Source organism: Eschscholzia californica, unplaced genomic scaffold (assembly GCF_041429995.1).
Source record: "Eschscholzia californica isolate CP2 unplaced genomic scaffold, dmEscCali1.0.p SCAF_5, whole genome shotgun sequence".
Lineage (NCBI taxonomy): Eukaryota > Viridiplantae > Streptophyta > Magnoliopsida > Ranunculales > Papaveraceae > Eschscholzia > Eschscholzia californica.
This window is the reverse complement of record NW_028238472.1, coordinates 49,944,659-49,957,676: the sequence shown is the minus strand read 5'-3', so window position 1 is coordinate 49,957,676 and position 13,018 is coordinate 49,944,659. Positions and strand designations below refer to the sequence as shown.

The 13,018-nt window shown below is 35.1% G+C and overlaps 1 protein-coding gene across 1 annotated transcript; it reads left to right on the top strand.

Moving 5' to 3' along the window:
• Nucleotides 1–793: 793 nt before the first annotated feature.
• On the top strand, nt 794–12,961 carry CYL1 (alpha-N-acetylglucosaminidase family / NAGLU family). Its single transcript, XM_086643515.1, has 19 exons — nt 794–1,387; nt 2,737–2,810; nt 3,704–3,915; nt 5,002–5,123; nt 5,541–5,626; nt 6,726–6,820; nt 7,139–7,220; nt 8,060–8,166; nt 9,046–9,076; nt 9,455–9,572; nt 9,801–9,851; nt 10,039–10,148; nt 10,251–10,353; nt 10,685–10,783; nt 11,081–11,191; nt 11,273–11,514; nt 11,723–11,960; nt 12,042–12,120; nt 12,515–12,961. The coding sequence occupies exons 1-19, from the start codon at nt 1,169–1,171 to the stop codon at nt 12,748–12,750; spliced, it is 2,415 nt and encodes an 804-aa protein (XP_086499641.1). The 5' UTR covers nt 794–1,168; the 3' UTR covers nt 12,751–12,961.
• Nucleotides 12,962–13,018: the final 57 nt, after the last annotated feature.

Genomic DNA, 13,018 nt, shown 5'->3' with positions numbered 1-13,018 from the left:
ACAATTCACATGATAGTGGAATTAACGAATTTATTAGAAAAAGATTGACAAACTCACCATCGAGAAAATAAGGAGACCATAGAGCTTTCTTTCCTTCTTGATCTTCTTGGCAATGAAGCATATTAAGTTAGTTTTTGGAAATGTGCTTAGGTTCCCAGCTTGATGTAATAAACAAGTGGTTTGTGTTTCTACCTGTGAGACCCTATTATGTTCTTATGTGGTATATTTGTGATCTTGCTAACCAGAGATGGTGTTGTCTTGTAACTCTTGTCGGTCATATATGTAATATTTAGTAGTATGCTTAAGCATGGAGTCGTTGTCGTTTTTGTTTGCGGAACAAAATCATTTCGGGAAACTCTGTGTATGTGTTTGTGTGTTATTCATCTTATGTACTTATTACTTCCATTCAATCTTTGGCGAGCTTTATGTTTGATCATATACAACGACTATAATTGCCATTTGCAAACTGCGAAGGGGTTTTTCATCCCCCAAATAGAAGGGGCTCCATGCTTGGTTTGACGAGTGAATCGTCAGAGAAAGGGTCTGGAGAAAAAATCCCTCTCGCTAGAGATTATGCAATCTTTTCTTCACCTTCAGTAGAGATTACACTATCTTGACGAGGACCTCAAGAAAACCTTAATCAATGGAGCGACAGAGAGGGAGAGAGGCATGGTAAGTTTGAGAAAGAAAAATGAAAATTAACCATTCCAAACTAGTCTTAGGTTTGATCATATGAAGTAATTATATTTCCCCTTCCTCGTACTAGAAAGAGTTTTTTCATCCCCAAACTGAAGGGTTCCACTTTTGTTCTAAGAAATAGTCGTCCGCCAAACGATTCGGAAAAGAAATCCTCTTTCTTGGACGTTATACTATCTCGTTGAGTACCTTGATCGATGGAGAGAGGGAGAGAGGGAGAGAGAGAGAGAGAGTAAGGGTAAATTTGGAAAATAAAATATTAAAGTGAACGTTTTCTTAAGAGGATAACTGGTTAGGAGACAATGTAGCATATCAAACAATTTGGAGGACTAACCGTATAAGTTGGTTACATATGGGGGTTAACTGTGAATTAACCCAAATATATAAGAAGAAGAAGAAGGAAGACAATTATTGAAGGACTGATCTCTCTTCCTCTACTAAATCAAGACTTTCTTCTTCATCTCTCTCTAAAATGGGGATTCCCCAACCCCTACTTTTTGTTTTTCTCTTCTTATCAATACCCATTTTTACTACTTCATCTTCTCAAATTCAAGAACCAACTGAGCTTTTACTAAGAAAGCTAGAACTTAAGAAACCATCTTCTTCTGTACAAGAAGCAGCAGCTAAGGGTGTTCTTCAAAGATTGCTTCCCCTTCATATATCAAGCTTTGATTTCAAGTTAATTAACAAGGTACTTCACTATAAAACCCAATTTTGTCAAATTTATGGTGGGTTTCAATTATAATTTTCTATACATTTGAATTGGTAGAGTACACAATTTGATGAATAGTACTTTGGCTTTCATTTATGAGTTTCTTTTGAGAGCATTTGTTATTGCATTGTTTATTGTTTCAATTTGGGGTCTTTTGATCCACTCCATTTACTCTTTGTGTTGGAAGAAACTAAGGTGGGTTTTGTAATTTTCTATTCAAATTCAAATCTGAAATATGTCTTAGGATCTGAATTGACTTGAGTTGGATTTCAGAATGTTTCTATTTATCTGAGTAGTGGTCTAGATGACTGAGTTGAGTTAGACTGTGGGTCTATTCAAACTAGACATGAAGGAGTTTGATGTTTGCACTTATTAAGTGATTTTTATTATCTCATAAAAAAAAAAAGTGATTTTTATTAAGTGTGGGCAGACAATTATAGGACTTCTGTTTTTGCACTTAATAAGTGAAAATCACTTCTAAGGGTGGGAAAGTTAGTGCAAAACAAAAAGCTCCAACAGTGCTAGAAAAGAGATAATAGTCCTTCACCTAATTTAACAATGACTACTATGGTCCTAACTAAAAACTAAAACCTTAAATCATTGATAAATACGAATTCCAAATGGCTTTAGCGAAGACTCTTCTCGTTCATCACTCATCTACCTAAGCCTTTCTCCTAAGCTCTTCCCTTCTCCCTTACTTCAGTAATCACGGAATCACCCTGACTCTATGATGCAACTTTATCCCTTTCTCCATCGTAAATCTTAATCTTTCATGATGTATATTTTCTATACAAAGTATTCGTAAATTCTAATTCTTTTTAAACTAGAATCATTCACTTAATGAATTAGTGTGAAATGCTAACAACATTTAACGTACGGTCAAAATAGGTAATTGCTCATTTTCAATAGCACTTAGAAATGATATAAAAACAAACACCATGCACTTAGAAGTGACGGAAAACAAACGTTATTGCACTTACAAGTAATTGCACCGGTAGCACTTATAAGTCCTAAAACATCAAAAGCCCTTGTTTGAATTAATAAGTACTTGTCTAAATTCATCTGAAGTGACTATTAAGTCCCTATCCAAAACAAGTGAGACTCAGACAACTCAGATTTAGATTAATCATAGTCAGGCAAAAAAGATAAACAAATACAACCTGTTTTCAGTTAAGGTATAAGAATCATTTTTAGTCAAAGAATTAAACAAAGGAGTATTTGTTGCAAAATTTTTGAAGTTATTGTGAATTGTAGAACTATACCATTGTTAACGACCTGGTTTCGAAACCAGAGTGGCGAGCTTACATTGTTTTTTGTTTGATTTTCAGGATGTATGTGGCGGATATAGTTGCTTCTACATAAGGAATTCCAATGTCTATAGTGGGAAAGGAGCGGAGATAATGTATGTACTTATCTCAAGTCAAAGTAATAATTTAAATAAGTACTAAAACTGCATGACCATGTAAGCTCTTCATATGTATTCTAACAATCACCTAACAAAACTTGCCAAGTTTGACTGTGAACGAGATACATTTGTCACCTTTAAGGAGCCAGACAATGGACAAGGCTTTTATTTACTTTATATGCTAATAGGTAGCTTCCATCTCATCTCTGTGTTGGTGCTCACATCAAAATGAATTAATGGACCAGTTTCACCGGGTTGGTGTCCTATTCATGGATTACGTCAATGCCTCTATACTTTAACAAGCTAGAATTTTCTATGTGGAAATTCTAAACTTAGTACAAGCTGGGCTGTTGATTCTTACATAGTAATAATGCATTAGTCAGATATTGTCCTTACAAAACAAATTCATTGATGAAGAGTGGAAGTCTTGAAGACGTCTTAGATGGGAAGAGTGGATGCAAAGGGTTAAGAAGGTGGCCATACCAGTGAGCAGAGCCGGTTTCAAGGCAAGGCCTGAGAAGCCAAAGTGTGGCCAACAACATTACAACTAAAGAAACTCCTCAGTAATACAAATCTCGTTAGTTATATTTTTTGGCCATTCTTTGACCAAAAATCTACAAGTATCATATTTAGGAATTGCTAATTTACTGCATTGCTACTACTATTCGAGCAAGAAACAGATGAATCAAATCACATAGATCCATAATTGCGTATAAAATCAATATGTCAGCCGTTTCGACATATACTATGGGGTTTTCCTGTTATCTGCTGCTCTTTGATGGAATTCAATGTTAAAAGATGAATGGAATAAGTAAATGCCATGGAAACTTCACTCTAATGTTTGTTAATTTGTTATTGTGTGATGTTTGATATTTTTGTTTTCGACCCAGTATAGAAGGAACCACCGCTGTTGAGATGACTTCTGGTCTTCATTGGTATCTAAAGTACTGGTGTGGTGCTCATATTTCGTGGGACAAGACCGGCGGTGCTCAGCTAACTACCATTCCTAGACCAGGGTCCCTTCCATCTGTAAAAGATGAGGGGGTGATGGTTAAACGTCCAGTTCCTTGGAATTATTACCAAAACGTTGTTACTTCAAGTTGTAAGTCTTTGTTCCTTTTTTCATTTTAAAAATCAGTTCTGTACTTTTGTTGCATATTCTTGTTAAGGGTCTTTAGCCTTTAGTTATGGAACCAACTCCCGTCCAAAATCTTGCAGGTAAAATTATATCTATCATTTGTTAACGAACTTATTCTTTCCTTAGTTAAAAATATTTTTGCGGGTAAAAAGGAACCTGATATAGCTACGTTTTGGCATCTTATGGGAGTATGTGAATATATACATTTAGTCACGTGGCAAGTTATGCCTTTGCATTCCCTAATTAAGCGCACCTATGAGAACTTTTTTGTAGTTAGAGCATCTCTAGTGCAAGTGTGCAACACTCCATATTAGAACCTCTGAATGCCACATAAGATTTTTAAGAGTTTTTTTTCTTAAAACTCTATCCAATGCGAAACTCGATTTGGGTCTCTAAAATGATTTGGCGTTTGTTAATCTTAGAGATCAAGAGGACACTATTTCTATAATTTCTTCTTAAGATATCTGTACTTGTGCAACTCAACATTTTTAATATATAAACCGACATTTAAATCATGCTACATTAGTAAATAAAGTTACTTTAGAGATTCGCATTGGAGAAACAAAGTATTTAGAGGATCTCTATTTTGCCACATATGATAAAACCAATTATAGATCCTATGTCAAAACTTGACACATAAGTTAGTTTTTTTTCTTTTTCGAGTTTTGCATTGGAGATGCTCTTAGCCCCATGAATTTGGTTAAAGCAGGTGTGATACTTGTGGTCATTTTACATCTACAAATGTTCACTTGCTTGAGCCAAATTCAGTTAGACTTGATGCAACTGCAGTTATTTAACTGTGCCTGTATAGAAAATACCAAAGCATAACTTTGAGCCCCAAATATTTGCAAATATTCATTACTTATCAACGGTAGTTATTTGCATATGTACAGAATAATGATGGTAGTAATTTATCTCATATGGTAAATTTTAAATTAAGGTTCATTTTCCACTACGGGTGAATTTTGTCCAAAATCGCCTTTTCTCGAAAAAGGTTAAAAACATTAAATATACCATAAGCATCAAACTTAATGTCGTACTCATCCACAGATTCTTATGTTTGGTGGGATTGGAAAAGATGGGAGAAAGAGATAGATTGGATGGCTCTTCAAGGAATTAACCTGCCTTTGGCGTTTACAGGCCAAGAGGCTATCTGGCAAAAAGTTTTCAAGGTGTTGTTTCGTTCACTCTGCTTTTCCTGATAACATGCCTTCCACTTCCTAGATTTTTTTTGAATAATCTTCCATCCTTCCCTTCTTTGCAATTTATGAAAAATAATTTAATGAGGAAGGCCCGAAATCCTGTTTTATCTAGTTACTTGAACATTCTGAAAAGTTGTTTTTTCATCAAGTAGCCGTTAAACATTAAAAGTTACTGTACCTCCAGCAGATAAAGTTCTTTTTCGTTTAATATTAGACGAAAAGGAGCTAAAAATATCTGATTGTAGCTTCGTAATCCTAATGTAATGTTTGTATTCTATTGTCATGCTATAAAGGTGTAGTCAGGTAGAAGGAAACCAATTACGTACTCAGGACCTATTAATTCAATCGAATTTGAAGTTTGAATAGTTTCCCTGATTTTGATTACAGAAATTTAACATTAGCAATGAAGACTTAAATGACTTTTTCGGTGGACCAGCTTTCCTAGCATGGGCTCGCATGGCTAATTTACATGGGTAGGTAAATTCCATAAACTGAATGACCAAATTACGCTATTTAATATTGCACCCCTTGCTTGCGCATCCTTTTGAAACTCTGGAAGACAGCAGAAGCATAAAACTATTCATTTATAGATTTGGATGTCTCTGCCTTATAAAGTTAGTGCAACATCATAACCTTTCTGCCCAAGTCATTTGAGAAATTTCTTGCTTGAGCTTTCATACGGAGTTGGACACATGAACTCGATTGATCTTGATGTGTACGGTTTATAAGCATTCTACTCCAACATCATAACCTTCCACCCAACGCACTTATGCTTAAAGAGGGATTTCTTGCCCAGTCTCCCATATACCGTTATACATGTGAATGAAGTTCGACAACAAATTTGATGGATCCCATTAAGAAAGTCACGATATTGCGAAGGAAATCTAAAAACTAATACTAGAAAGGGTTAGTGGTAAGTAACACTGATGCAAACGTACGAAACAGCTTATACAGATGTTTACGTGTAATAAATTATCTGCATTTTTAACTAAAATTGAAGTAGTCCAACTAATATTAATACTTCACTAGTAAACTTCAAAAATTCTCTTAGAAACTCTCTACAAAATTTCTCTACTAAATTCGTAGGTGGAGGCAAAGGAGCTCAACACTTGTAAATCTTCGAGGATTCCCCATCAAATAATGAAAATGAAATATGACCTTCAAAGAAAGAATAGAAAGTAGATTTTGATCAATGGCTAATTACATATTCACACTACGAGTTCTTTTTTATAGATAACGCCATCATGACTCTGAAATCTAATACAACTTGCTAACTGAGCAGTAACGTACCTAATACCCTTAGGGCTCTTTCATACATAAGTTAACCAAAAATAGTAAGTTGTGGTCCTTTTAGTTACCATCCAACAATACTTACGAAAATTATATTGAAGTGGAAAGACAAAATGTTAACTAAAAGTAGAGACTGTATAGTAAATTAATAAATGAACTTTTCATCCCAAGTTTTGGGCCTTAAGGGGAGTTCCCCTAAGAGATCTTGATTCACATCAGGCGTATTACCATCCCAACGTCTGTTTTTCATTTATAAAGAATCCAACATTTCTCTTATTACAGGTGGGGTGGACCTCTTCCCCAGAGTTGGTTAGACCAACAGTTGACTCTCCAGAAACGTATATTATCGAGGATGGGAGAACTTGGCATGACTCCTGGTATGTGTTTCATATCGCTTTTTCCTGGAACTTCGCCTTTTCTGCTTCCGGCATCAAGTTGTGTTTGTAAATCCAAAAATAATATATATTGACTCCTAATTTCATGATTATAGTTGTTTAAATATATGCAGAGTGAACTAAACAATTTAGAGAAAATAGAATATCAGTCTATACAAGGAGATAAATGTGGCACTGGATATTATTTTTATTTTGTAAAATAGCAATGGTTAGGAGATGTTACATGCATATAGTTTATCCACATTTATAAGCATATTCTATCATATACTGTCTGACGTAAAATTCTTGTGATTTCTGCAGTACTGCCATCATTTGCAGGGAATGTTCCCGCGGCACTAAAAAGAATATTTCCTTCAGCCAATATAACTAGACTTGGGAACTGGTATATGATGTGATCCATACTTCTATATCGATCTAAAATCCATCAAATGTTTTTAGCTTAAAGATTCTCATTTTTCATGATGTCCAATGCACATTTTATAGGGGAACATTCAGGGACATCTATTAGTTTATAAGAACTTTATTAGGACTAGTAGGAGATGGTACAAATGTTGATTTCTTGATGGGACGATGTAATCACCGTTTAGATTATACTTGCCAAAGATCACATCATTTTAAAACCTCTAAGCCCATCAAAGTCGGTTCATTTGCGAGCAATTCATAAATTTAAATCTTGTACAAATGCGTAGAAGTCTGAGAATAAAGTAATTTTGATAAAAACCGAATGTGATAAGGATGCATTCCAATATGATTAGGTTATGTTTTAATATCCGCCAAAAGAAAATCATGTCAAGAAGTTCTTCCTTAAGCACATGATGAGGTCTTATTCCAATTGTGTAATATATAATCCCATAGTCTAATTTATTCTATTGAGTTGCACACCCACTAGAGGAAAAGAGACATTAAAATGGCGTTTGAGCTTCTCATTTCAAGGTTTAAGTTACATGCTGCTGAAAAAAAAAACAAATTAACTATTATTCTAAAAGCAGTAGAAAAGATGTCTCTAGATCGTCCAAAAGAATGAAGTTGTGAAGTGGTATTTACGGAAAAGTGGAAAGTCATTATCAATTTGCTGATTTCTTGTTTTCTTCCAATGTTCGGTTTATGTGATGTGTCATGTGTGTAAGTCTTTCTTAGTCTTAATACAAAAATTCATGCCTAAATACAATTTTCTCTATTTTAGTCACTAAAGCTTTGGTTATTGATGGTTTTTCCTGATAGGAACACTATTTCTAGCAATCCTCGATGGTGTTGTACATTTCTGCTTGATCCTTCGGATCCTCTATTTCTTGATATTGGAGAGGCATTTATTAAGCAACAAATCAAAGGTTTGCAGCTGTAACTATTCTAACATCATTACATCAGTTTTTTTTTTTAAATAATTTAATTGATAATCTCGAATTTGTTTTATTATCGTAGTTACTAATTCTGTCGTCTTTGGTCAAAATCAAGGAAAGTACTTGTATGTAGATGTGGGGGAGGTAGGCCAATCTCCTTCAGCTCTACAGATAAAGGGGTGATTCCACTATCCATAACACCTTTATCTAATAGAAATCATGACCATTTCTGGAGTTTTAATTCCTTATTTTGTCTAGTATCTAACCTTTCATTGTGTGAACCCCTTTCGTTGCTTTGATCATCAACATGCTCGTGACTTCAACACTTCTTCCTTTTTCTTCCATTGTCTCCTTGTGGTTTGTTGCCTGTTTACAATAGAAAAGTGCTGTTAGTTTCCACTGACTACATCAAAAGATCTGCTGTGTCCAAATTATCATTTCCACTTCCACACTATGTACTTGGGCTCAGATTCGGTCTTGATTCAATTGATCTATATAACATACATATAGTGTACATTATATACGCACACTTATATTGTATATTATGTATTCTAATGTACATTGATAAGAAATAAAGAGAAATGGGGACTATAAAGCCGATGTGTCGGGGGGTGAGGAGGGGGGGGGGGGGGGGGGGGGGGGTGTTAGATGTAAATTTAGTGTGACTACAGTACACTCTCTGGGTGCTGAAGTGTATATTTGTCATACTCTAATGAATGATAACACTACAGTTTAATCTTGGAGATTGGTACTGTTTTTATTTACGAACATATACTTGGGGGAACTGAAGTTATAATCCACAATTTATCCCAAACAAGTTCTACTACCTCTTTCCTTGATTTTCTGTTAAGTCTGTTTCTTTTATTGCAGAATATGGAGATGTAACTGACATCTACAACTGGTAATTTGATATTTTATCTCTACTTCGACACTTATTTCTTCTAATTATATATGATATTAGTATATTACCACAATTTTAAATTTATGTATAACGTTGGTACTTGGTAGTACTGGAAAGTGACGATGTAGAAAATCACATTTTATGTGAATTGGCCACTTTTTCATGATTAGGGTATTAATAGTCTCCTTCTGCCTAGACTTAACTTTTGTACCTAGTAAACATGACATCATTGACATTTCAGCTAAGGTAAACGTGAGAGTGTGATACTATATGTATATCTTTCCTTCCTAAAATATTAATAATGACGGTCACGATTCACGACTGATTTTGTATTGATTATTTGTAGTTTCTTATTATGGCTCGTAATGTTCAATCCAGTGATACATTCAATGAAAACTTGCCACCTACAAATGACCCAAAATATATCTCACAGCTTGGAGCTGCTGTTTACAAGGCAATGTTCAAGGGAGACCCAGATGCCGTTTGGCTAATGCAAGTATGTCTCAATATTTTCTCATGAACTTTTGTGTCAATAAGGAATGCATTTAAAGTTGGTGAAATGAAACTGTCTAAATACACTCTCTGCTACACTTGTTTTCATTAATGGCTAAAGTTGTTCCCCAATACCCAGCTTACTTGTTTTATATTCATCATTCGGTCATAAGTTTATCTTAATCTTGTTATTTAGGGTGTCGATTTCGTTTTAACAGTTATCAATGTGCAGGGGTGGTTATTCTCATCTGACTCTGCCTTCTGGGAACCACCACAAATGAAAGTACGTATTTGTATCAATAAAAACTCTTAACTTCAGTTTCAATATGTGCCCACTGCCCAGTTGCCCACATGAAGGGCATGCGAATGGGTAACTCATTTTAGAGTTGGATATGAATTTTTCAGTTCTCCTGGTTCGAAGTGAATGGGTAGTTTGATTTTGTTGAATATTCTGCATTCATTTCCTTCAGGCCCTTCTTCATTCAGTTCCACTCGGAAAGATGATTGTTCTCGATTTATTTGCGGATGTTAAACCCATATGGAATGTTTCCTCTCAATTTTATGGTACTCCGTATGTCTGGTAATTCTCAATTTTAAGTACTTGTTTTTTATTATTTTACTAACATCAACTATCTACGTGATTGAAAAGATTTACTAATTCCATTACGCATTAACTACTCAGGTGTATGTTACATAACTTTGGTGGAAATATTGAGATGTACGGTATACTAGATGCAATTTCTTCTGGTCCAGTTGATGCTCGTGTCAGCCAAAACTCAACCATGGTATAATCTAATGAATATTTCTTTCAAAAACAGCATATGCGTCGTCGGTTTATGTATATACATATTGAATAAGATCTTATACGAAGTTGAATTCGTAATTTCTTTGCAAATTATACTTCTTGTACAAGGTTGTTGGTTCAAATTTATGCATCTCCATAGTAAGTGTTTGCTTATATGAAGATTAAGAATTAATAAAACGAGAGCTCAATCTATTTCATTTCATCTTTCATACCATGTAAGGTTTGATTGAGCTATTGCACTAAACATAATATTATCTCCAAGACTCCAACTATAGTCGCAGCAAATCTCATGCTATTCTTTGTTCCCTCAGGTGGGTGTGGGCATGTGCATGGAAGGAATAGAACATAATCCAGTTGCCTTTGAGCTGATGTCTGAGATGGCATTTCGCAGTGATAAGGTCGAAATGAAGGTAACCTCTTGCAGTTCAATTGCCTTATCTGAAATGTCTTGAATATTGACATTGATCTCGATCATCAATATGTTGGATCTGATCGGTATATACTTTTGGTTGGGCTGCTTTAATGGGCCTCCATATCCTTCATTGGCACGTCAATATCATTTCGATACTTGCAGTCGGGCTACTTCATGTGAATCATGTCATCGTATACCACCATCCATTGACCTCCAACTCTACACCAAGAGCAGAATAGAATTCGAATTTCGGTAGTTTTACATTTGATGCTTAATCTACTCATTGCTCTTGTAGGAATGGGTAAAATCATATTCTCGTCGACGTTATGGTAAAGCAGTTCAAAAAATTGAGGCAGCCTGGGAGATTCTGTATCGAACTATTTACAACTGCACAGATGGAATAGCTGTATGTTCATTACTCAATTTTTCTTTTTTAAATAGCAAAAGCCCGAGGGATACTCACTACACAAACTTTTGTTTGTTTCAGAACCATAACAGAGATTACATAGTTAAACTTCCTGATTGGGAACCATCATGGAACTTTGGTTCTGTCTCTAATTTATCCACAAGACATATATTCGAACACAGAATCCGAAGATTCTCCTTGATAGAAAAAAGCCTTTACTTGGATCAGAAGCCACATTTATGGTATTCTACCGATCTGGTTATTGGTGCTTTACAACTCTTCCTTGATGCAGGAAGTGATTTTGGAGGAACACTCACATTTAGGTAAAGGGACCACCTTCGGCAACTCAAAATGCTTAATGTCGATTCCTTTTCTTACTAGCTCATATTGATCTGTATGACCCAGATTGTGGGTCCCGAATAGCGTTGGGGCCCAAAGTATCCGCTTTTGTTGCTTTTGGCCTGCGCCGACCCTGCATGATTTAACATGTTCATTTTTTGACTTACCGAGTCTATTCTCTGTAATGGCCAGATATGATTTGGTCGACCTAACTCGGCAAGTACTTGGGAAACTAGCAAACCAAGTGTATTTAGATGCAGTAACAGCTTTTCTGCTGAAGGACACCAAAGCATTAATATCACAAAGTGAAAAGTTCATACAACTCATCAAGGACATTGACACCCTTCTAGCTTCTGACGATAATTTTCTTCTTGGAACTTGGCTGGAGAGTGCCAAAAAGCTTGCAGTAACTTCAAATGAGATAAGAAAGGTAAGAACCAAGCAAGTCCCTCTTGTTTTCTATCATAAAATTGATTTGATCTCGAAAACTTAAAAGTCAATTTGGTTTCAGTATGAATGGAATGCTAGAACTCAAGTGACTATGTGGTATGATAACACGAAAGAAAAGCAGAGTAATCTTCATGACTATGGTAATTATATTATTTGTTACTATCACTAATGATGATGCTGATGTTAGGTGGTGTTTGTTTTTGTTTTTCTAATTCAGATCTGAATCGTCTGAATGGTCCGGATGTCAGGCTGACTTCAGGATACTTTTTTTTGTCGAAATCGTCTGAATGGATGAATCAGACTAATTTTGGTCTTTTGAGTTAGACATAAAATATATCTGAATTGAGAGTTCATTATCTAGATTCTGGAATAACCTGAAATTGCTATGGTACCTTTGAGGCCTTGACTAAAACAAGTCAGATTCAGACAAATGAGACCCAGACGAGTCAGATTCAAACAATAGAGAATAACAAACACCACCTTAATCTATCAAGTTATCAAAATTTTCTTACTAATGTTTTTTTCCTTGATCAGCAAACAAGTACTGGAGTGGGCTATTAGAAGGGTACTATCTACCAAGAGCTTCCACATATTTTCGTCATTTAATAACAAGTCTGAGATCGAATCAGAGTTTTAATTTAGTAGATTGGAGAATAGAGTGGATAAAGTTTTCAAACAAATGGCAAACAGGAACAGAGTTGTATCCAGTGAAGGCCAAAGGAGATGCCCTCGCCATCGCCAAACAACTCTTCCAAAAATATTTTGGTTGATACGGTCGTCATGGTTTACTAATCAGGAAACTCAAATCAACGAGGTATTTTCTTTATTGCTGTGTAATATAATGTGATTGTGCTGTTCAAAATTGATGACAATAAGAGTAGAGAAACTAATTCGAGAAAGTAATAATGTAATATATTTGTCCGGTCTCTTATTTCTTTCTAAACTACTTTTGTAAAAGAAGAAATGACTTCTATTTTTCAATGGGTTCTTTTGGTGAAAGAAAAATACGAAAACAGGATGAATTTTATCTGAAAGTTT

What these genes read in the sequence shown, in the direction of transcription:
- CYL1 (XM_086643515.1), top strand. Translation starts at nt 1,169, where the DNA reads ATGGGGATTCCCCAACCCCTACTTTTTGTTTTTCTCTTCTTATCAATA. An exon ending in GTAACTGACATCTACAACTG is followed by an intron (nt 9,077 to 9,454) that starts GTAATTTGATAT and finishes TGTTCAATCCAG; the next exon opens with TGATACATTCAATGAAAACT. An exon ending in TATGGTACTCCGTATGTCTG is followed by an intron (nt 10,149 to 10,250) that starts GTAATTCTCAAT and finishes TTAACTACTCAG; the next exon opens with GTGTATGTTACATAACTTTG.